The 22,059-nt window shown below is 39.7% G+C and overlaps 1 protein-coding gene across 10 annotated transcripts in view; it reads left to right on the top strand.

The window, feature by feature from the left end:
• RALGPS2 (Ral GEF with PH domain and SH3 binding motif 2) overlaps positions 1-22,059 on the top strand; it is a 115,892-nt gene that overhangs the window by 18,210 nt on the left and 75,623 nt on the right. For 7 of the 10 annotated variants that reach the window (XM_064427673.1, XM_064427670.1, XM_064427676.1 and 4 more), the window contains 3 exons: positions 5,224-5,355; positions 9,200-9,307; positions 17,715-17,765. In XM_064427673.1, coding sequence (XP_064283743.1) covers positions 5,299-5,355; positions 9,200-9,307; positions 17,715-17,765 — 216 coding nt within the window. In that variant the 5' untranslated portion in view covers positions 5,224-5,298. Of the gene's footprint in view, positions 1-2,910; positions 3,051-5,223; positions 5,356-9,199; positions 9,308-17,714; positions 17,766-22,059 lie in introns of those variants that run through there. The other 3 variants (XM_064427674.1, XM_064427668.1, XM_064427669.1) reach the window with 3 other exon arrangements.

Genomic DNA, 22,059 nt, shown 5'->3' with positions numbered 1-22,059 from the left:
TTACTCTCTTAATATCATCATGCCTACTGAAAACTGAATTAATGTGTGGCATTAGGTGTTTTTCATTTCTCTTCTTTAAGGATATTTACATACTGTATTTATTTATACAGTGCAGTAACTTGGGTGGGTTTCTGCTTTGGTGGCTGGAATGTGAAATGAAGGATATAGTTTGGAAGGTGCAGTTTGTTTTTTCTTTGTTGTTCTTTGCCTGTTTCTTGGTGACTCTGCTTCATTGTGGAGCTTTTTTGTTCCTTGGGTCGTCTTCTTTAGGTGTGGAGTGTGTGCTTTCATTTTTTTTTAAAATCTGTTTGGATTCTTACTTTTTTTCATTGTGGGTGGTGTTGGTTCTTAGCAGTTGTCTCAGCTTTTTCCTTTTAGACCATAAGTTTTCCTGCACTCTCTAGTTTCTACAAGATCAGGAGCTCAGGTTCATTCAGATTTTTTGGTCCCTAAAGCCTTTGATAGTGGCTCTGCATTTATAGTTAATGATGATCCATGCAAAGCACTTTTGTTTTCTTAATGCAGATCTGTGATAAAAACAAATGACACTTTGTAATGACATTATGAATAAGAATAAATTGGATATTGGTCATCTTGACTCTTGAGCTATTCCTAAAACTTCAGTGTTTGTTTACTCAAAGCTTCTGTACTGTTCTGAGCAGGAAGTTTCAAATGTAGTTTTCAGGTTGTCTTTTAAAATGCTGTTTATGCAGTATTTTGGGACAGTGTTTGACCCAAACTGAGCCAAGAACATTTACTGTGGGAGTCAGGCGTAAGTGTTCTGTTAGATGTCTGTGAGAGTCCAGTACTCTGTGCTCAGGTTCTTTCAGATACTCCCCACGTGGAGGGTGTAATGCTTAATGCTAGATTAACCATTTGTATATAGCTGATGTTAGAGAGGATTTCTGATTTAGCAGTGTGATAGAAAATCACTGAAATCACAATACAAATACAAGTTCAACCTAGCAAACTCCAGCAACTGCAGTGTACAGTTTCAACACAGTACTGATGTGTGATCTGGAGTGTGCTCACTGTCACGATGCTGGTGACACCAGAAGGAATATGTGGGTTGGAGGCAGCTGAAGCTCTGAAATTCCTTGGTGCTGTGGTTTTGTAGAGTCACGTCTCGGCTGCCCGTGCTGCTGTAGCTAACCCCGGGAGACACTTGTACCAAAGAGCTCAGGGAGAAGCATTTCCAGCAGCAGTTGATTCACTCGGCTGGGATGCAGTCAGTGGGTCTGACAGAGCTGTTTGTGTGACACAAAGGGCACTCTCTGCTCCACTTTGTGCTGAGGTCAGGCCAGCTCTGCACACCCTGCTGCTGCCCGAGCTGCCCTCCCCTGCTCAGGCCCTGCATGGGAGTGAGCAGCAGCACAGCCTTGGGTGAGTTTGCAGAAAAACTCTCTGAAGGCAACAGACCCCGCTTAGCTGTGCTGGCTTTGGCTGGGATAAAGTTCATTTTCTCCACAGTATCTAGTGTGGGGCTGTGTTTTGGATTTGTGCTGAGAACACTGTTGATACCACAGCAATATTTTGGTTACTCTGACTGAGCAGGGCTTACACAGAGTCAAGGTCTTTTCTGCTCCTCATCCCACCAGCAAAGAGGCTGGGATCCACAACAAGTTGGGAGGGTGTATAGCCAGGAGAGCTGACCCCAACAGGGTAATTCTAGGTCATATATATATAATAATATAAATCTGGGGGAAGAAGGTGGAAGGGATGACATTTGGAGTGGCTTTTGCCTTTCCAAGTCACTGTTACACAGGGTGGAGCCCTGCTTTCCTGGGGCTGGCTGCACACCTGCCTGCTCATGGGAAGCAGTGAATGATTTCCATGCTTTGCTTGAGCACACAGGTTTTGCTTTCCCTGCTGAGCTGTCTCCATCTCAACCGATGAGATTTTTCACTCCTATTCTGCTGATTCTCTCCCCCATCCACTGTGGGGGAGTGAGTGAGTGGCTGCATGGGGCTGAATTGCTGGCTGGGGCTAAACCACAGCAATGGTCTAAATATTTTAATTGTTTGGGTGTGATGACTATTTGTATCAGTATTTTTAGTTTCCATTCATACTGTTCAGTATGAATGGCATGGTAGGAAGATACCACACAGTGTGTCAAGGTTTCAGGCTGGCATAAATGCTTAGGTGTTTGTGCATCGTAGGAAAAATACTCTCAGTTCCACATGTAATTCATTTCTGAGCACAAAGGCACTTGTTGAATTAGAGAGGAGAAACTGACTGGAAGTTCGAATTACTCAGTGTAATTCAGTTTTGGTAATTGGATATACGAGGTAGGCAGTGAGCACTGTGACTCACTATTGCAGTGTGGTGACAGTCATTCCACAGACCAGCTGTGCTGCTCTGAACTTGTCTGCTCTTGATCACTTTCTGATATTGCTGTTCATTGATTAATTCGGTGTTGAGCAGAAGGATAGTATAGGAAGAAAATTATTTAGTTATTCCAATGTGAGGTTTTTTTTCAGTATTTGTCTCATGTGGCACACTAACCAAAACTGTTGCTGTGACTGTTCCTGTCACAGCAGTGGTGATGCACTTTTGAAAGCTGCTAGATATAAGAACATTGTGAAAGTTGCCAATTCTGGAACTTTATAGTTGATAAATATATATTTGCAGCAGTCCAGTGCTAATTCAGCTCCTTAGTGTATCCACAAAGTATGAAAAAGTATAAATATATTCAGGCATACCCTTGTAATGCAGCAATGGACACAAAATTATAATTGTGTGGACAGCTTTGTTAGGATACAGCTTGATGGCAGACATTATATTTTGTAAACTCCATTTCCTTTGGATGGAGGGTTTTTTCCTAAGTGATTTTCTGCTTATTAAAAAAATAAATTGCAAAAAACAATGTTTGTTTGCCTCGTAGAAGTCACTTATCAGCGTAGTGGGCCACACCAAACTAAGAGACAGAGTTCTCTCAACTCCCATCACAGTAACCAGGTAGAAGAGAAAAACGTGGATCAGTGTGCTGTCCCTTCCAGGCAGATCCTGTGAGGTGGAACGTCTATCAGGAAATATGGGGAGGAGTTCCTGTGAGTGGCTGTGGGTTATGTGAGAGGAGTCATTGAGGAAACTGGCCTTTAGCATTTGCTGATAGAGGAATTAATTTGCTCTTGTTGATGTGAGGCTGAGCTGCCAACCCCATAGGCTTCTATGATACGTATAATTGCTTTTAATTAGCACTATCCAAAGACCTCCACAAAAAAAGCCCCCAGAGCTCAGGTTTTTATTTTTCCTTGCACAGAAGAACATCCCTAATTATTTCCCTTTTTGCCTCCCATTAATATGGAGAAGGGGAACAATTGAAGCTGATGTGAGCCAAGGGTAAAATATATAACCTTAATTTAAGATTACGCAATTTTGTCATACTCTCCATAACTGTATCATGCATATCCAAAGTTTCAACTTTCCTTAAAAATACAGTGGTTAAAAAAACCCCAGATTTTTAAAGGGTAGGGGTTTTTTAGCAGAGGAGATTACTTTGGGATAAATTTACCATTTTGAGCATGTGGGGGGCCTGAAACTGGTGGTGAGATGTGATAGCTCTGTCCTCTACTGTCACTACATAAATGAAACTTGTAACGCATCAGGGTTTTATTTCTGTGCTTCTCCCTTCTGTAAATGAAAAAGCTGCAGGAGAGAGGCATTGGGGAGCTGTGCATTTGGCAATATTCCACAAGACAATCTGAAGGGTAATTGAGATGGGGAAGGACAGGACAGCAGCGACACTCAGAAGGCAGAGATGAGATATTTTCCTTTATGTGGTCTGTAATTTAAAGCTTAAGTGCAGTTGAATGTATTTTCAGTGGAGGAATCAGTGTTAATTAAAGCACATGGACTGGGAGTGTAACATTAAAGTGAAATGTAGCATCCTCTCTCCTGTGAATGAGAGTTCTGTCTGTTTCCCCAAAAAAACAAGGGGTGGAATGTGGGTGGCTGTCCTGAACTGCACAAACACAGCTCAGATGGGACTGGTAATACTGAGAAATACCAGTGGTGTTTGACTGACTTTTGTCATATTGCTCTCTTTAATTGCTTTCCTTTCTGCATTGAATTCTTGTGGAGACACTTTAAAATTTGAGGATGTTTTACTGCGTAAATATTGCTCTTTTTTAGGATATTTTCTTATTTAAATATTGCAGTTTCTTGCCTTCCAGGATTTTCTTCTGACATACTTGGTTTAGGTCACTTGGAGATACAGCTTTTCAGATTATTTTATTTCATTCCTTAGAGGCATTAAGTATGAGCTGCTGTAAAACTGTTTTGTCATGTGGAATTACCCAGTTACCTGTCACTCCCCATTTGTTTTCAGACCATGCAATAGCTCTGAATTAAACTACAAACCAAAAGTGAATTTAATAAACAGCAGCAACTTTGGAAGCAGTCACATGTGCTATAGACATAGATCCATGAAAGCTGATTTATAATAGTTTTCACACTAGAGGGCACTAACAGCTCATTAATTTAAGCACAAACCAATTTTTACTCTGTAACACCGTGGTTGGGTAGTCTTACTCTTTTTATAGTGGATGCCAAAGGCTTCCATTTCTTTGCAGCCTTTTCTCTGCAGAAATGAAAGTCACAGTATTCATGCAATGATGCATTAGAAGTCAGTGTGTGGAGTTTTCCTCTGTGTGTTTTTTCTGTTTGAAGTTTTTTTACTAAGCAATAGTTTGGGTCATTTGTGGAGAAAAGTATAAATTCCATTTTTAATTGCTTTCAATGTAATAATTTTTTGCTTGAAGCTAGTAAAGAGTCCTGCAAGACAGGAAGTGATTAGATAATACCTTAAAGTTACCTAATGGAGTTAACATATATACTGGAATACACTTTGTAAAGCTGGTAATAAAAGGAAAAGCAGAGTATATGAACTTGATGTTGCAGATGTCAATTTGTTAGGGCTACTGCATGTATTTACCTATTGAGAGAGAAAACAATAGGGGAAAAGAATATGGTAAGTCAATACTGCCAGTGACTGATGGATCTTAATGGAACCTTCAGTTGCTTATGTTGGTTTTAAATAGGTAATTTTAAAATACCTAAATTTTAAAGTACCTAATTTTAAAATTAGGTTAGAATCTGAACTCTGGACCTCAGTGGTGTAGCCATTTTGGAAGTCCTTTATTTTGTTAATGATTTTAGGCACTGAATCCTGATGAAAACCCCTGCAGAAAGTGGTTTCTGATACCTTTTTGCTCTTTGTAGGAATGGTTATTGGGTTGCCTTGGAGATGATCCTGCTGCTGTAAATGTAGGGCTGAAGATTAATGGTGTGGGCAGTATGGAGCTAATGAACGGACAGTCCAGTGGTGTTAACATTGCAGCTACTGCTTCAGAGGTAAGGACTGGAAACCCCAGTTACTGGCTAACTGAGTACTCCATTTTTACTTTAAGTGCACTAAAATGTGAGTTTTTCTTTTAACAGCTGTCATCCAGCAGATTCTTGTTCTGTGTGTTGGTTTCATACACCCCAGTTTAGTGTGAATAAAATGTAAAGTCCTGAACTTGGCATACCAAAATAGAGCATGAACTTGCATATACCATAGCCAAAGCTGACTTTTTCCGTGTTCTCTTCCATCACATCTAGACAAGGAAGCTTTTCTTTTCAAGTTTTAACAAGAATAGACACTCTTAGCACATTAAGCTGGCTTGGCAAGGCCGGTGGGAAATGTTCTTTTCTTTGACAGGTACTTGTGTGTGTGTGCTGAGGGGCAGTCTGACACAGCAGCAGTGGAATAAAGTTGTTCCCTTTGTCTCTTGGACTATATTCTGGCATAGGTGGAGGTCCCTCCTGCCCATCAAAGCTTCTGCCCTCTAGAAATGAGCAGCTTGTGAGCTGTGTGCATCAGCCAAGCAATGGAGATTGGCCTCATCTGCTGGTGCCTCTTAGTTTGAAGGGAATGCATTTTTCCATTTGTCATCTGCTTGTTAAGGAAGAGGCTTGGGCTGAAATGAGAACACTACAAAGTCAATAGGGGGGAGAGCCGCAAAGTCCTGATTGAAGTTGCTTCCTTCCGTGAATCTCTGCACTGCACCATGTTTATTTTCATGTTTACAGATGAGTTTTGATAGCAGCTGTGTGTGGTATGCACTTGCATATGGAAATGGAGAGTACCACAAACAAGGTGAAAGGAAAATTAGAGTCTTGTGTTACCAAAAGGAACCAAATAATCTCCATCGTAATTTCACAACTATTGTCCAGAAAGCTGGCATCAGTCTCCAAAGATCATTGTTTGTTTTTATATAGATTCTTGTACTCCCCTTATAATTGCCTCATGAATCATTGACTGTTTTTTGGCGTGCACCTGGAAAATTTTCTTGGAGGAAAGCAACCTTTTTACTCAGCAAAATAGTCTTCAATGTTTATGTGATGTCTGATAAAATTGAGCAAAATATATTTTGGCAAAATTACCTTAATTTACTTTAAGCAAGTGATTTTTTTTTTTTCTAGCCTGACTAAGAAGTAGAAAAAACTGAAATGTTTCTGTAAGCATACTGGTTACTGAAAATCTAAGTCTGGTATGGAGTTTTTGGTGGTGTTTTCAAAGGCAGATTTTTCAGAGAGATTGTAATGTCAGAATCTAATTAAAAGTGGACATCATTATTAAATAAGTGTTTTCTTCATAATGTGTCCCTATAACAAAAGTGCTTGGAAATGGACATGAGTTTATTTCAACTGGCTGAGTACTCAAGGACCCATGTCCATGTCTAGAAAGCTTGCAGCATTAGCAGGAAAATGGCACAGACTGTCAGAAAGGGCCTTGATTGTGTTGGCCACCTGTGGATAGATAGAAGGTAGGAGACTAGAGATAGTGGTGTAAGTAATCATACCCCTAAGGAGTTACAGCTGTGCCAATTATCAAGCATGAAGAACAAGCCTGCCCTTAATAGGCCACAGCTGGATCCAATTAAGAGGGGTATTATAAAAGAGCAGGTTGGCTGGTCAAGGGGGGAGATGGAGTTTGTTGGCTGTGCTGAGAAGGAGTCAGTGCTGTGAGGAGCTGCCCCTGAGAAACCACCGAGAAGGTATGAAACCTTTCCAATAGGACAGCAACAATTGGTGACCCCGACGTGATCAAGGACTCAGAATGGTGCTGGGTTCCCCCTGAATGGCAGTGTGTGCAGCAGGACACAAACTGTGTGACAGAAGTGGCAAATGGCATGGCCACAGCAGCAGGCGGTGCCTCAGCAATAGCATGGCCCCTGAGGAGTACAGAGGAAGGTTTGCTAAGTCATTGCAACATGAGCACTGGAACAACAGCAACATAGAGCTCTGAGAGGCAGAGTAAGGGCTGTACAGACAACATGTAAGAGAAGCCTTCTAAAATTGTATAGTGGCCATCTCCACAGTAATCTAACGTGATTGGGAGTGGGCTGCAGGGCAAGGTGCAGCCGGAGATGGAGCCCAGCGTAGCAATGAGAGCAGCAGGGGAAGCTGCCTGATCTGGACCTGACAGATTTTGACACCTGAGGTACAGGTGAGCCACTGGGGACGCAATGAGAAACAACATATCGAGTGCTGAACAGATTGATTGTTTGATATATGTGGAAAGAAAAAAAAAAACCACACACACCAAAAAAAACCAACAAAAAACCACAAACAAAAAACCAAACTGTGATATTCCATAAGCATAAGTTGTACAGCTGTGGATATTGTCAGTATTGTAGAGATATAAATATAATGGTTTCTGATGGTCTGTAGTGCAAGTTTGGGCAATGAATCAAAGTAACTTTGTAATTAAAAGAAAAGGGGGAATTGTGGATAGATAGAAGTAGGAGACTAGAGATAGTGGTGTAAGTAATCATACCCCTAAGGAGTTACAGCTGTGCTAATTATCAAGCATTAAGAACAAGCCTGCCCTTAATAGGCCACAGCTGGATCCAATTAAGAGGGGTATTATAAAAGAGCAGGTTGGCTGGTTGTGATGTGAGATGGAGTTTGTTGGCTGTGCTGAGAAGGAGGAGTCAGTGCTGTGAGGAGCTGCCCCTGAGAAACCACTGAGAAGGTACGAAACCTTTGCAATAGGATAACAACAGCCACCCCAACAATCCCACCCTGTGCATCCCTGGAGAAATGTCCAAACCCTCCTGGAGCTCTGGCAGCCTTGGGACTGTGTCCATTCCCTGGGGAGCCTGGGCAGTGCCAGTACCCTCTGGAGGAAGAACCTTTCCCTAATACCCAAGCCTAACTTCCCCTGACACAACTTCAGGAATGAATAAATAGAAGGTAGGTCTGCATCTGTGCTAGAGGAAGTGATTGCTCATAACACAGATGTGTTGCTTTAATGTGAAAACTGTATATGAAACATATGAAGCCAATATGAAGTGTTTCTTTTTTGAGCCACATTTATATTTTGCAGGGAAGCAAAATCTTTATTTTGTAGGTAAATGTTCATAGAATGATATCCTAGGATCTGTTATTTTTTGCAAATGTGAATTACTGTAATTTAAAAACACTAAAATTCCTTATGCTAAATGTCTTCGGCAGGAACACATGCATCTCAGTGTAATTTTTGTAAGCTTCTATGTTTTTAAGGGAAAGAGGAAGAGAATCGATAACTATTCCCTTGGGGCAGACCCTGTCTTTTTCCTTACCTTTTTTCCCTTTGAAATTCAGTGTGACTGTATTGCTTTTGTTGATATAGTTGCTGTTATTACCTTTCCTATCAATAAAATTGGAATTTAATTATGCATTGAAATATAACTATTGTGTTTTGAGGCATTCCTTTGAAATCATGGAATTATGGGGATGGGAAGGGATGGTAAAGCCCATGCAGTGCCACCCCCTGCCATGGGCAGGGACACCTTCCACTACCCCAGGTTGCTCAGAGCCCCATCCAATCTGGCCTTGGACACTTCCAGGGGCAGCCACAGCTTCTCTGGGCACCCTGTGCCAGGGCCTGCCCACCCTCACAGCAAAGAACTTCTTCCTAATATCTAATCTAACCCTGCCCTCCTTCAGCTAGAAGGAAATCCGTAGAAATCCAGATATTACTTTGAAGGTCTGATTTCTTGCAGTCCACATCAGGAAAACGTCTGTTCTGTGATTGAATTTATCCAATAGAAGAATAATGTGAACAATTACGTTTGGACAGAAATTTTGCTTTTGGGAGTGTAAAAAAGACAAGACAAAAAGAAGAGGACAGGTCCACAACATCCTCAGTGTTTTTTTGTTTCTGCAGAAGAGTAGCAGCTCCGAGTCCTTGAGTGACAAGGGTTCAGCTGAACTGAAGAAGAGCTTTGATGCAGTGGTATTTGATGTTCTAAAGGTCACACCAGAGGAATATGCGGTAAGCAAGTCCAGGAATTCTAATTACTTTGTGTGTGACTCTCCTTTGCAGCTTTTCCTCTGCTTCTCTATTTCTGCTCTTCTTTTGCCTAATTTCTGTCATCCATGGATTTTAAAAACAGATCCTGTTCTTTAGTTCTTCGTTGTCTCTATTCTGTTTGAAATTTGAATTGAAATTAAGTGATCTTTTTGGGTTCTGCTGTCCAGGTATTTTTCATACTCTTATATGTAGCATAGACCAAAGATTCTCAGCTTAATTCTGACATGCATATTTTAATTGAAAGGCTATACTTGATCTGTACTTGTTTTGTTTTTTTTCCTGGAGCTATTTTAATTCTTAACTCTGCTAGTTCCTGCTCTAGGAAGCTTTTCTAGGTTTCTTCTTTTAGGTGCACAGAATAATGAGATGTTTAACCAAAACATTAGTTGATTGTTTTGTTTTGTTTTTACTCCCATAGAGGTGAGGACAACAGATGGTCCCTCTAAGTGATTCAAGTATGTTGCTAGAAAGATTGCTAAGCTCTTAATGTATTTCCAATTCAAGTGATGAGATTCATGAGGAGTTGTCCTGGGGAGATTATTGATATGGAGTAATACATGTCACAAAATATTCCCATTTAGTTTGTTCTGGTTTGTAATTGTTAATAACTATTTCAGTTAATTATTAATGGCACAATTGATTTTAATGAAAACTCTGAAAATTTAAAGCAGCTGGATTATGAAGTGGTACTTGCACATTAAATTCTTCTTGGCTAAGGATCATAATTAATTATGGGATTTATTCCTGACTGAGGCTCAAGTCATGTGGTTTGGGCCTCTTCCTTGCACTGTTGTCAGGAACAGCTGGGCAATGCATCACCTACTTTCCATGGGAAGATATTTTTTGGGGCTGGCTATCCTTCCAGTTTTATCTTATGATTCCTGTACATAAAGTTAATCTAAGTACTTAGGGAATCTGGGGCTAGGGACATGAATTCCAGTGGAATTCTGCATTCAGGCCAGAATGAATTTGTTGAATGGCTCTACTATTTACCAGTGGTAGATGCTGTTGGGCAGCAGAATAGATCAGTCAGTCTCTGTGGAGCTGCTGTCACTCCCTTGGACAGCAGAATATACAGAGGTGCCTTGTCATAGAGTCACATTTCATAATTCTTTTGCTCCACCATCTAATCCTTCTTCTCTCAAATGCAGCAAACTTTGACTCCCTGTGCTCTAAAATGTTACCCACTTAAGAAATCTTGGTTAGAAAAAAAATCTGTATTCAAATCCAGTGTTTTTCCTGTTTTCATGTTATGCCTCAGAGTTGGTAGAGTGCTACTCACCAAGAGGAATCTTTTAATTAAGCATTTCACATTACAGTTGTGAAGCTGTGCCTGTATTTTTGGTTTCTATTACTAAGTGTAATTTTGCTGTTTTCTCGGTCCTTGAAAAGAAACATTTTTGCTTTTAACATTTTTCCTTTTTTTCAAGTATCTCCTTCTTCATACCAGTTTTTATTTACTGTAAATCTATATGAAACATGTAGAATTCTGAACAATTGAACAAAATCATCAGTATTCAATCCTTTGGCAAGGAAATAATTGATTTCATTTCCTTTTCAGTGTTTGTTTACGCAGATGCACCTCTTTGTTAATGTTTGTTTCCCCAGGAACACGTATCTGCTTTTCCAGTAGCACCTTTTGCTTTGAACACTGTCGTTTTCTGGTCATTTTTGCTGAAGTTGTAGAAATAAGTAAATTTGCCAAAAACTGGGGTACCCTGGAGGAAAAGTGTCTTTGACCTTTGTTTTTATTTTCTTGGTCACTTCCTTATTCTTCCTGGGTTTAATCCTGCTATAACAGAGAGGTGTGAAATCTTCATCTGGGTTTCAGTGTTGATGTCAAGGCCACCAGACTGATGCAGTAGGGCCAGCTCTTGAGGATGTAAAAGTGTGTGAGGTTTCCTGGTGGTGGGTGGTGCCTCTTGGGTTGGACATGGATATGCTGCCAGTTGCTTTTTCAAAGTATGAGAAAGCTTCTCATTTAGTGATAGCTCTTATAAAATGGATGCAGTGCAGGCTGCAGACATGTCTCTGTGACAGCTGAGTGAATGCTGTTTAAAATAATGCCATTTATTTTGAAGTGGTAAACTGGTGAAATAATTTGTGGGCTACCTACACAGCTTATTGATTGAGAGGAAAGATAACATGAAAAGCCAGTCAAACAGCAATAAAAGTAAGTTGCTGCACAAGAGGTAGTTAGGCAGCTGTTTAAATAATGGTTAGGAAGCCTTGGCTCCAATGGAAAAGAGTTCCTGAACAGAGGTAAAGGTGAGAGTTCACTGATCAAGTCAGCACAGACATTGTGAGGTCCCATCCTGTACCTTGTGTGATCTGTTTTGATCAGAACAGGTCTGTGTGAACACATGGGAGAAGTACAGTTATGCTGGAGGAAGAAGAACAAAAATCTGAAAGATAATTGAGTTTGAGATGTGCTGGAAATAAGATCCATGCTAGTGATTTCAGTACCAATGAGAGACACAGATGTATTTTCAGTTCCCACTGTCTCAAAGACATCATTATCATTTCAGAACTCTCTCTGTTTAGTCGTTTAGTGGGTAAGAGACCAGTTGGACAACAAAAGGTATTGCTTATAATCCTGTATTTTCAAGAAGCTGCTACCAAGCCAAAGAGAAACCTGAGTGCAGATATTTTTGGTGATTTTATTTCCATATTCTCCCCTTTGGCAGTCATCTAACACTGTCCTGAGTACACAGGAGGAGTGCTGTTTCATGTAATGGTCCTTTGTCTTATAAGCAAAAGTCTTCCAGCCCTTCAAGGGGGCCAGTTGGAACAGTAATGGAAACTCTTGTTGTAATAGAGGTGTAAGAGTCAGTTGTAGCCTTGTTAGCAGCTGGGTGGTTTTAATTTTTCCCAAGGTTGAAGGCTGCTTTAGAAAGGGCCGAGTTACAGAAACGGGTGAGATGTTCAGGCCCTGCTGCTGCTGTTGCAAATTTATAGTTTGCTTTATCACCTTGCAGCTTACAGAGAGCTTCCAGGGGATGTATTGAATACCTGAGTGTTGCATAGATTTTGGGGAAGAAGAATCCCATTCAATGAGCATGAAGTAGGACACATTTAAGGCTTCAATGGCCAGCTTTGTAGATGTAACTAGGAAGGAGACCATCTCTGACTTAAAGACCTGCTTTTAGGCTGGTCACTGCTCAGCTCTTTATTCCTGGGCTGGAAGCCACAGCCAGGCTGGTGCCAGGCTTGCCCCGTGGTGTCTGGCCCTGCTGGGGGGGCCGTGGTGTGTCCAGGCTCGGCGTGGTCGCAGTGAATGCTCCCCATTTTCATCCCAGGCAGAAGTGTGGTTTTGAGCACACAGGGCACAATTTGTGGGGGAGGGATCTGTCAGTGGTGCAGTGGCAGTGGAAAGGGGAGGCTGGTGAGGCTGGAGGAAAGAAGGAGAATACTTGGGGACATGAGCTCCAAATTAAGGTGCTGGCCAACCTCAGGTTGAGGAAATATTTATTTTTTGCTTTACAGTAAATTCTTATTCCTTAGACAGCTACTGTTTAATTATTAGACTGTTTATTACTTTTTGACTCACTTTTCCATTTTATACTTCGACCTAGCCACGATGGTGTAAATATTTGAGCTAGAATTAAGGGAAGCGCAGCTGTATAAATCCATTGCTTTTTTTTTTCCTACCTAGTTATCTAAGAAGGATTCTTTATTCTTTGCCCTAGTCCCTGGAAGTGCCATAGAGTAAGCTCATGCTAAAATGTATGCGTATTTCTTTCTTTTTAATTCTTGTGAAGTTTTGTCAAATGGTTGTTGGAAGAAAATACTGCTTATTTTGGAAACAATGTGCAAATAGACTTTATTTTAAAATGGTTTCAATGAAACAATGAGTTCTTATGACAGTGAAATATCAGATTATCTACATCCTGTTAGCTTTACTTTGCAGAAGAATATTAGAGTAAATATGTTTCCAATGAGAACAAGAAGCAGCAACTTAATTACAGCGTGTGGAGGAACTATTAATGATAAAAGTTTTGGAGTGGACTTTGTGAGAAAAAAGTAGAGCTTCAACACAGGAACTGGAATCCCCTTGTGTTCATTCTGGACAGCAGAATTATTCTCCTACTGATTCTGTGCTTAACAGAGGCTTAGCTATTTTTTCAGTGAGGAAAATATCCTGGCAGCCTAGAGAGACAACACTAAGCCAAGTTGGAAGGCTTAAATGTAATTCCTTCTAGAAATTCAGATTAAGGAACAATTTATGAAGTGCTGCTTCAACCAACATGGCTTCAAGGAAAATCAGGTGATGGCAGTATTCTTCAATGACCAGAATGCAGGCATTTGACTTTTTAAATTCCAAACAGAAACTGAATTTCTTTTTAGACTGAGGCTTTTCTGTCTGGGAGGGAGCAGTGGGGGAAGTGCCCTGTCCTTAGGGTAGGTACATGGCAGGAAAACTTGTAGTACATACAGCAAGTGGCCTGATAGAAAGAGTTCATGCTTGAGAAGGACTAAAAAAATGGGAATATAGCCCAGGTCCAATGAGAACTTTGATATAGAAATGTGGAGAGGAGCTTAATACAGTGGTCTTAACTGGAACTAGATGTTCTTAAGTTATAAGTTTTTGTGAAAAGAGGGTAATCCATGTGTCCTCATAGAAAAGAGAAAAAATCAGGAAATATTTTTGAATTTTATTTCATTAAGCTTCCTCATATTCCTCAAAGAAGCAGCACACAGAAATGTAGTTCTGAGTTGTTTGAATATCACATTTCTGACCCAGCAGACCTCCCCGAGAGAGGGGTAAAACCTCTTTATATGAAGCTGTGTGGTAATAATTTTAGTATTTTGAAGTACTTAATTGTTAACAAGTCCAACTTCTCAACACCCATGAGAGCTAAAATATTTTTACACCTGGCTGTTGGAGACTCCCCAGGCAAGGTCTTTTCTGTACATGCAAAACTCCCGTGGCTGTGAAGGGGTGGGGAATGTCTTCCAGCAGCCATTTCAGTGTGTTAATTGGAAAATGATCATGCACCGCTTTTAAAAGATGGTTTTGCCTTGTGCAGCTCTTGAAGTGGTTGAGAATTGGAAAATAAAAATGTGATATATTGAAAACATACCATTTTCACTTATATTCTAGAACTGTTATCTAGGATCTAGGGCAAACAGAAACAAAACCTCCATTCAGCTGACCCTGTGCAATGATGAAATGAACTTGGTAAAGATATCACTTCTGGAAAGAGAGAAAATACCAAGTTTCCCTATCTCTACATAATCAGAATGCTTATTTAAATGATAAGTAAGGACAAGTTCATAATTTTGTATTGCGCATGTAATTATTTTTATTTTTTTAAAATCTGTGCAGCTGGCAGCTCCAAAACCAGAAAAGTTATGGTTGGCGTGCTTCATGTAACAAGTTGATTTGAACACTTATAATTTTTGGTTTGAATATTAAAGCATTAAACCACATTTGGGAGAGGGAAGCTCTCCAAGAATTTGTATTGGCTGGGTTAAGGAGCTGGAGTGAGAAAAGTTAGTGCATTGTATCTCTCTCTCTTGCAGAAACCAAACTAGGGGCTTTGTTTATTGGGGTTCAGGTTCCCCTTGAGATGGTCAAGGCAGAAGTTTTTTGTTGCTGTTAAGAGTTGAACAATGGCACATAACATAAATCTCAAATTATTTTTGAAGCTTTGTAATTTCAAGTGCTATTAATTAGACTGCCAGCCTTTCAGTCTGCTTTATTTGCTTACTTAGCAGTGAGCGAGCACGTTTTAAAATAATAAAAATTCAGTCATTAGAATTAAAAATATAGACTTATAAATACCAGCAAGTTAATGTTTCAAAAAATCTGTTTTGTTAAATGTAGTTTTAGACTCTAATGTGAGTTTCTGTCATATCTACAAACTCAAATGGCTTTTTAGCAATCAAGTTAGATATTCAGCTCTCAGTGGCTTGGTTCATTTGAGTTATGAGCAATTTACTAAGCCCTGGGAACTCGTAATGGAAATTTCAAGCTCCCTAAGAAAGGAACTGCAATAATAGATGTTTCTTGACCTGGTGCGTCTGTGATACAGTGTTACTTAAGGGTTTAATAAAAGCAAAAATGTGTCAAGCAAGCAAGGAAAAAAACCCCATCAGCCTAATGTCAACATGGTGCTAGAAAAAAGAGGTTTCCCTGTTACAAGTACCAGAAGTTTTTTTAAATGTCAGACTTTTAAAAATATTGTAATGTATTCAATAACAATTTCAAATATATTTAATAATGACCACTAATCCTGAACCCTGACACTTGTGTGGTTTTTCGGTGTTAAAATGTCCTTTTTAAATATCCCTGTTTAAAATGTATGCATTTATTTTGATATATGAATTCGGGTGTGAAGTTCTAATACTACTTTTTATTTCACAAGTATTTTGTATTGATCTTGTCTTAAAATAGTAAATTGTTTAGGAATCATTAGTGAAGCAGGTCAAATTTAGCTGAGGCAGTTCAGGCTGATGAAGGGGATGGATTCTGGAGGGCTAGCAAGAAAGACAACATTTATCTTTAAGTTTTCTCTCTTCAGTGTGAACAAATAATCAGTTTCCTGGCTTATTTGTATTGTGCTGTTACTGCAATCTTGTTTTAGTGAGGAGAATTTGCTGTGAAATGTTAATAACTATTGAAATGCCCGTGTCTTTTGTAAGGATCTTTTAATGTGCCTTCTATTTGAATTTTATTGAACTGCCCATTCTTTTCACTTCATCTTCCCAAACCCAACCAATTTTGCTATTAATTTGCTTTACTGAGAAGCTTAATGATGCACCCACTCCCAGAAATAATGCGTTTCTGAGGAAGCTTGATAAACTTAGGTACTCAGATGGGAGGCTGGAGATGGAGTTCAGTGCCTGCTGTTCCAGGCCTGGGTTCCTCATCTCCAGCCACTCTCCTCAAGGCTGGAGCTGTGCCTGGGGTTGTTGTGATCCAAGGGCAGGACCCAGCCCTTGGCCTTGTTGACCCTCATGCCACTGGCCATCGATCCCACCTGTCCAGATCCCTGCAGGCTTCCTGCCCTCCAGCACATGGACATTCCAGCCCCACCAGGGGTGTCTGGGGAAAGAGCAGCCCACTAGAGCAGAGACCAGGACACAGAGTGTGTAAAAGTGAAACGTGTAAAAGGGCTTGTTATTTCTCTGGTGTTGTACTGCAAAATACCAGAATATTGTGTCAAGGTGTTGGTTACAGACAAATTATATTTATCATTTTTTATGTTTATCTTTGATTATCAGAATTCCTATCTAAAAACACATTTAGAGGTCAAGATGTGCTACCAAATATAGATTGGGTTGTCTTTGCAAAACACATCTTGCCTCATTAGAGCAGGTACATCTCTGTAGTTGCTGACTTTCACCTAGAGCATCCCCAGTTAAAATTCTCCTGCAAGCTTGGCTTTCTCTGAGGAGCTCTTCCACCATCCACGGTGGCATCCAGTGGCAGTTGCAATTTGTGAGAGTCACAAAGCTGTCAGTGTGTGCCTTGGAGTGTATATATGGGGCACTGCTGTTTTCAAGGAAATGGGAATAAAGCCATGCAGCTGACAGCTGAGGGAACAGAACAAGGTCCCTGGGTTCATTATTAAAAGAAAATTTGTGATACCTAACTCAGATGGCACTGGTATTTCTGGGCTGCCTTTGAAAGAAATGGGGGGTTTTTTTCTAGATGTATAGGCTGTCAGCAATCCTAAAATGTGCAGGATTAATAAATATAAAATAAGGAATAAGGTTCTGTGAATACATTTCAAAATGCAAAACCTGGTCTTTACTCTTTTCAAAGCTAAGCAAGCATCCCAGAATGAAAATGCATTTATTGACTCTGCCTTGCTGGAAAAGAGATGACTGTGTTGAATTTTAACTGTTGCTGAGCAACTGAACAATTGCTTTGCTTTGTTACTCAAACATGGTTCAGGTATTGATTGAAAAGCTGTAGGGATGTTTCAGAATTGTGTAGCTGGACTAACATTCAGAGTTTGGAGAGAAGCTACCCTTGAGCAACTGCAGTCAGTTCCTTGTCTTTTGGGGGAGGCTCTTCTGTTGTATTTCTGAGTTCAAACTCTTGCCTGTGTAACTGCAGGACTATGCTGCTGAGAATAATTTCTCATAATTTGTTTATTATTTGTGCATGTAAAGCTGGGAGCACATTTTTCTTTGGTTTTGGAGGATGACCCTGTGGTAGAAGCTGAAACTTATGAAATTAGTTATCAAATGAAAGCCAAGTAAAAAAAGGAAACAGAACAAATGCTGTTCTTAAGCAGCACAGCACCTGAATGGAATGCAAGGGTTAAGGTTAGGGTTGCAATGCAAGGTTAAAAGGCAAGGATTAGGGTTAATTTTGATCTAAACTTCTGTTTTTTTGAAATTTTTGTTCCAGGGTCAAATAACACTAATGGATGTGCCTGTATTTAAAGCAATTCAGCCAGAGGTAAGTATTTCATTAGCTTTGTTTTTCAGTTTAAATAAGAAAATTGATGCCAGAGTATAAATTCTGGAATTTCCAAGTACATGTCTATAAATCTTAATTTTTTTCCCAATCCATACATTTCTGAAGCAGATGGTTTTTTAACAGAAAAATATCTGGAGCTAAAAGCCTGTTTGGGGACTGATATTGGTATTTAATTCAGCTTGTGCTGGAGATGAAGCATGTGGGATTTAGTGTTTCTGAATGACAAACATCCTGATTTGATAATTCTGATCATAATGTTTTAGGTTTGAGCTACTGATACATGTTTTAATATTTCATCCTGTCCCATGTTTCCATAACTGCTTCACATCTCCTTTGGCAAAATGGAAATGGTTGTAGTGGCACTCGAGATGTGTGTGATCTGTTGGGATAATACATTGATGATTTGTGTTCTCTCGTTTGTTTTTATGTAATGCCATATTCCTTTCATATTTTAGCTGACTTGAGCTCATTTCAGCATCTTCAAAGTGACTGTAATAAATGATGAATTTGTTTCTCCTCATGTCTGTATCATCAGCATTTTCCTGTGGGCATTGTTTTGCACTTTGAGGGCTTATTTTTCAGTTTATTGTGCATTTTATCAGTACTGTGGAAGTCTTTCTCAGGTCAGTCACTTCAGTCCATCACAGACTATTTCACTGGCAGCAGGTTTGTTATGTCACTCTTGTGGCTGCTGAAGAATATTGTGCTTCAAGTGGAGAAACCAGCTCAATCCCTTGGCTGTGATTATTGATTTCATAAATTCTTACCTGGGAATTTTTTTAAGGCTGCTGTTTGATCTGTACTTGAAGATGTCATGATTCAGCTTTCATAGTATTTCAGCCAGGTATTTCCCAGCACTTGTGGATCTGTGTGTGATTTTTGGTTCATTTCTTAGTTTGTTGGTTTGGGTTTTTGGAGTTTTTTCTTGGTTTAATCCTTCAGAGAGTTTTCCATTTGATCTGGTTTGAACCTTATCACAGCAGTACATAACATTAGCAAAAGTAGTACACAGACATGCATATGAGGAAAACATTTAAAAGAGTCAGATAAAAGGGCAAAATTCTTTAAAGCTTTGGAGAGGAGCTTTAAAAAAAGAGAGATCCTGTTGGAAGATCAGGATAAACATATTCTGCCAGTTAAAGGCACTCCAAGGCTATTCAGAAAAAATATGAGTGTAGGCAGATATACCTGCAAAGTAATTATTTATAAGAAATCTCTATAAGAATAAGAACAAATTAATAAGAAAAATTGGTGTGATGCCTTCACTGGAAAATACCCATGAGGAAGGGTGGCTGTTTGACTCTTTGGGGTGTTTGCACACAAGCAGCTGAAGGCTCTGACAGTGTGCAGGTGCTACTGTGCATCAGTGCTCCTGCACTGTATCAGAGGCTGGTGGCTCATGTGTCTCTAAACTGTGTTCATCCCTCATCCCCTGAGGAAAAGGGCTGTAAACATCAGCTCTCACATCAGAAAAGGCTAAACACAATTAAAATGCTTTTCTATTGGTTTGCAGAAGGGAATATCAGACATGGAAGGCTGAGTTTACCTCAAGGCATCTTGACAGCAGGTTAATGAAGTGGTGTAGATTTCTGAGCTTCCTTCAAGCTTCTACCAGCCTGTGCCATAGCCATGTCTTATTCAACTTGTAAATCTTTATCCATCCCCTGGCATGTACACTCAAGCATTGTGGAGTTTGTAATTAGAAAACAAAACACCATTGAGCTGATTTCACCTGTATGAAAGGGTTCCTAAACTGAGTCTTCAGTGGGTGACTGAAAGGCATTGATAGAATTGGGGTTTTTCATTCTAAGTGTTGACACTGAATTTCACAGCTCTCAGCTGTGTGCATGGTAGGAGATGATGAACAATGTTTTTCCCCAGTGTGCCATGATTTAAAAACAGGGTGTTTATTGCAATTTGTAATTCACCAGCAAATCTTCATTACACGGGTTGTGAATCGCCCTTTGCTTCCCAAACTGCAAAATGGTATCTGAATTAAAGTTTTTAGCCTTTAATGTGTGTTCATTTATTTTCTCAAATAGAGTTTCTGAAATATGTACTCTGAGATGCTTAATTTTTTTAATTGCTGGAGATGAATTTTCATTTTAGCCTGTGTGAGCAGTATTCTTTTAATATCTTTAAAATTGTGTTGCACCTTCCTCATTATGTTAACATATTTATTAAATTAGCAAATCTTCATTACACGGGTTGTGAATCGCCCTTTGCTTCCCAAACTGCAAAATGGTATCTGAATTAAAGTTTTTAGCCTTTAATGTGTGTTCATTTATTTTCTCAAATAGAGTTTCTGAAATATGTACTCTGAGATGCTTAATTTTTTTAATTGCTGGAGATGAATTTTCATTTTAGCCTGTGTGAGCAGTATTCTTTTAATATCTTTAAAATTGTGTTGCACCTTCCTCATTATGTTAACATATTTATTAAATTATTACAGGTGGCTTTTTAAAATAGAAAGCAACACCCAAATTTCATCTTGATTATCTTAACAAGAAAAAAAGAGCTGAATAACACTTTCCAAAGCAATATGTAGTCGTTTTCTTTTAACATCAAAATCAGTGAACGTGCTCACAGCACACTTACATACTTTGGCAGTCTTTTGCCTCTATCTGTAGCAAGTAAATATAATTATTTCTGTGTATATTCAAATTTCTTAGCAATATTGTGGTTTCACATGTGTGCTCAAATTCCTCCATGCTGCCCACTACAACTCACCATTTCATGCTTAGTGAAGAAAACAGGCTGGAAGTTTAGTGTTGCCTACAGAATCTGGGATTAAGTGAAGTGGTGGATCTCTTTACATTTGAGATGAGCCAGAAGCAGAGACTTGAACCATTACCATGGTTAGATACTCTTTAGTGACACGATCCTCTGCCTGAGCTGAATGCAGGCTGTGTCACTCCTAGATTCTGGAAACCACCTTCCTTCTTCATTAAAAACACCTGCACGTTACTTCTGAGAAAGGAGAAGGAATTACTGATTGTTTGTAAATTAATAGTTAGTGTGTTGCAGTATAAAAAATAAACATTATACAGAACACACTTCTCTGACATAAACATCTGTCTGTATGAAAGCAGCCAATTTGCATTTTAATTTTTAGTGGAAAAAAAAAAATTACAGAGTTCCCCCAGTCAGTCATAAGATTTCCTTTTCTTCCCTGGGAATTGCAAGTGGTAGGTTGGTTTTTGTTCTCTCTCTCTTGTGGTGGTTGTGGCTTTCTAGAGAGCAGTGACTGCAAAGCTCTGCTTTACAGTAAAAGAAGGGAGTTTTAGACTTGCTTGGCTGTGCTGCTGGTAGTTGTGTTAGCATTAAATAGCAGCCACATAACCCCTTGCAGAACACATCAGCTTGCTTTTTTTGGAAAATCTGATCACTTGCTTTACATGTTTTAGTACATCATCCAAAATTATTTGCCCATGTGTTCATATTGAAAATCTCTACTGAGTTCTTGTCTTTAACCTCTTCAGCCCCTCTGCTTCACCAGACTAGGCAGTGAAAAAAAAATTCACTTACTGAGTAGGATTAATTTCTGCTTACTCTGAAGTTGTAGAAGGGTTCCACTATTAATCCTTGCTTCTTCTCTCCTCTTTTTGAAACTTTCCCTTTGACCTAAAGAAAGGTTTTTGTGAGAAACACGATTTCGCTCTCTGCTGTGTAGTGCAGGTTATAATTTAAATGTTCCCACAGTATTTTGTTAAGGAAAATAAAATGCTATGTATTCAAAACCAGAACGAGTTACAGAGAAAGTTCAGTTTTTGTATTCTTGATCCTATGTCTTTCAGTTTTTTAGATTAGTTTAAATGTACCACATTAAGTAAGAAATTGGTGGTTGTAGTGATGTAGCTCCTGTTCCTGAGCTGATGGGCAGACTGAGGGAATAATCCTGGGGAATACTTCAGATTTGAAACTTCTGGTGGAAAAAGTAGAATCCTAGAGGAAGATCAAGAAATAAAGTAAGAAATAGACAGCACAGCCTATTTAGCAGGGAAGTGGGTATTTTTGTAGAAGGATAAGAGTGGTTTCTCAGTTCCAGTGTGGTGTGTGAGTGTTTCGTTGCCATCATGAGTGCAGCCAGATGTGTCCTTGTTGGGACTGTGTGGCACCACTCCAGGCCAAATCCCGGGAGGGCAAACACCTTGGTGGCTGCTCTTCTGCTGGTGGCATCCTGGGGCAGTGCCACAGGCAGAGAGCTGACACAGACAAGTTCTGGTAAGGGGCAGGAGGGTTCTGAGCAGGGGTCCCCTGAGGCAGAAAGGTC

The sequence above is a fragment of the Passer domesticus genome, chromosome 7, assembly GCF_036417665.1.
Source record: "Passer domesticus isolate bPasDom1 chromosome 7, bPasDom1.hap1, whole genome shotgun sequence".
NCBI classification, from domain to species: Eukaryota; Metazoa; Chordata; class Aves; order Passeriformes; family Passeridae; genus Passer; species Passer domesticus.
This window is presented reverse-complemented; position numbering and strand designations above follow the sequence as displayed.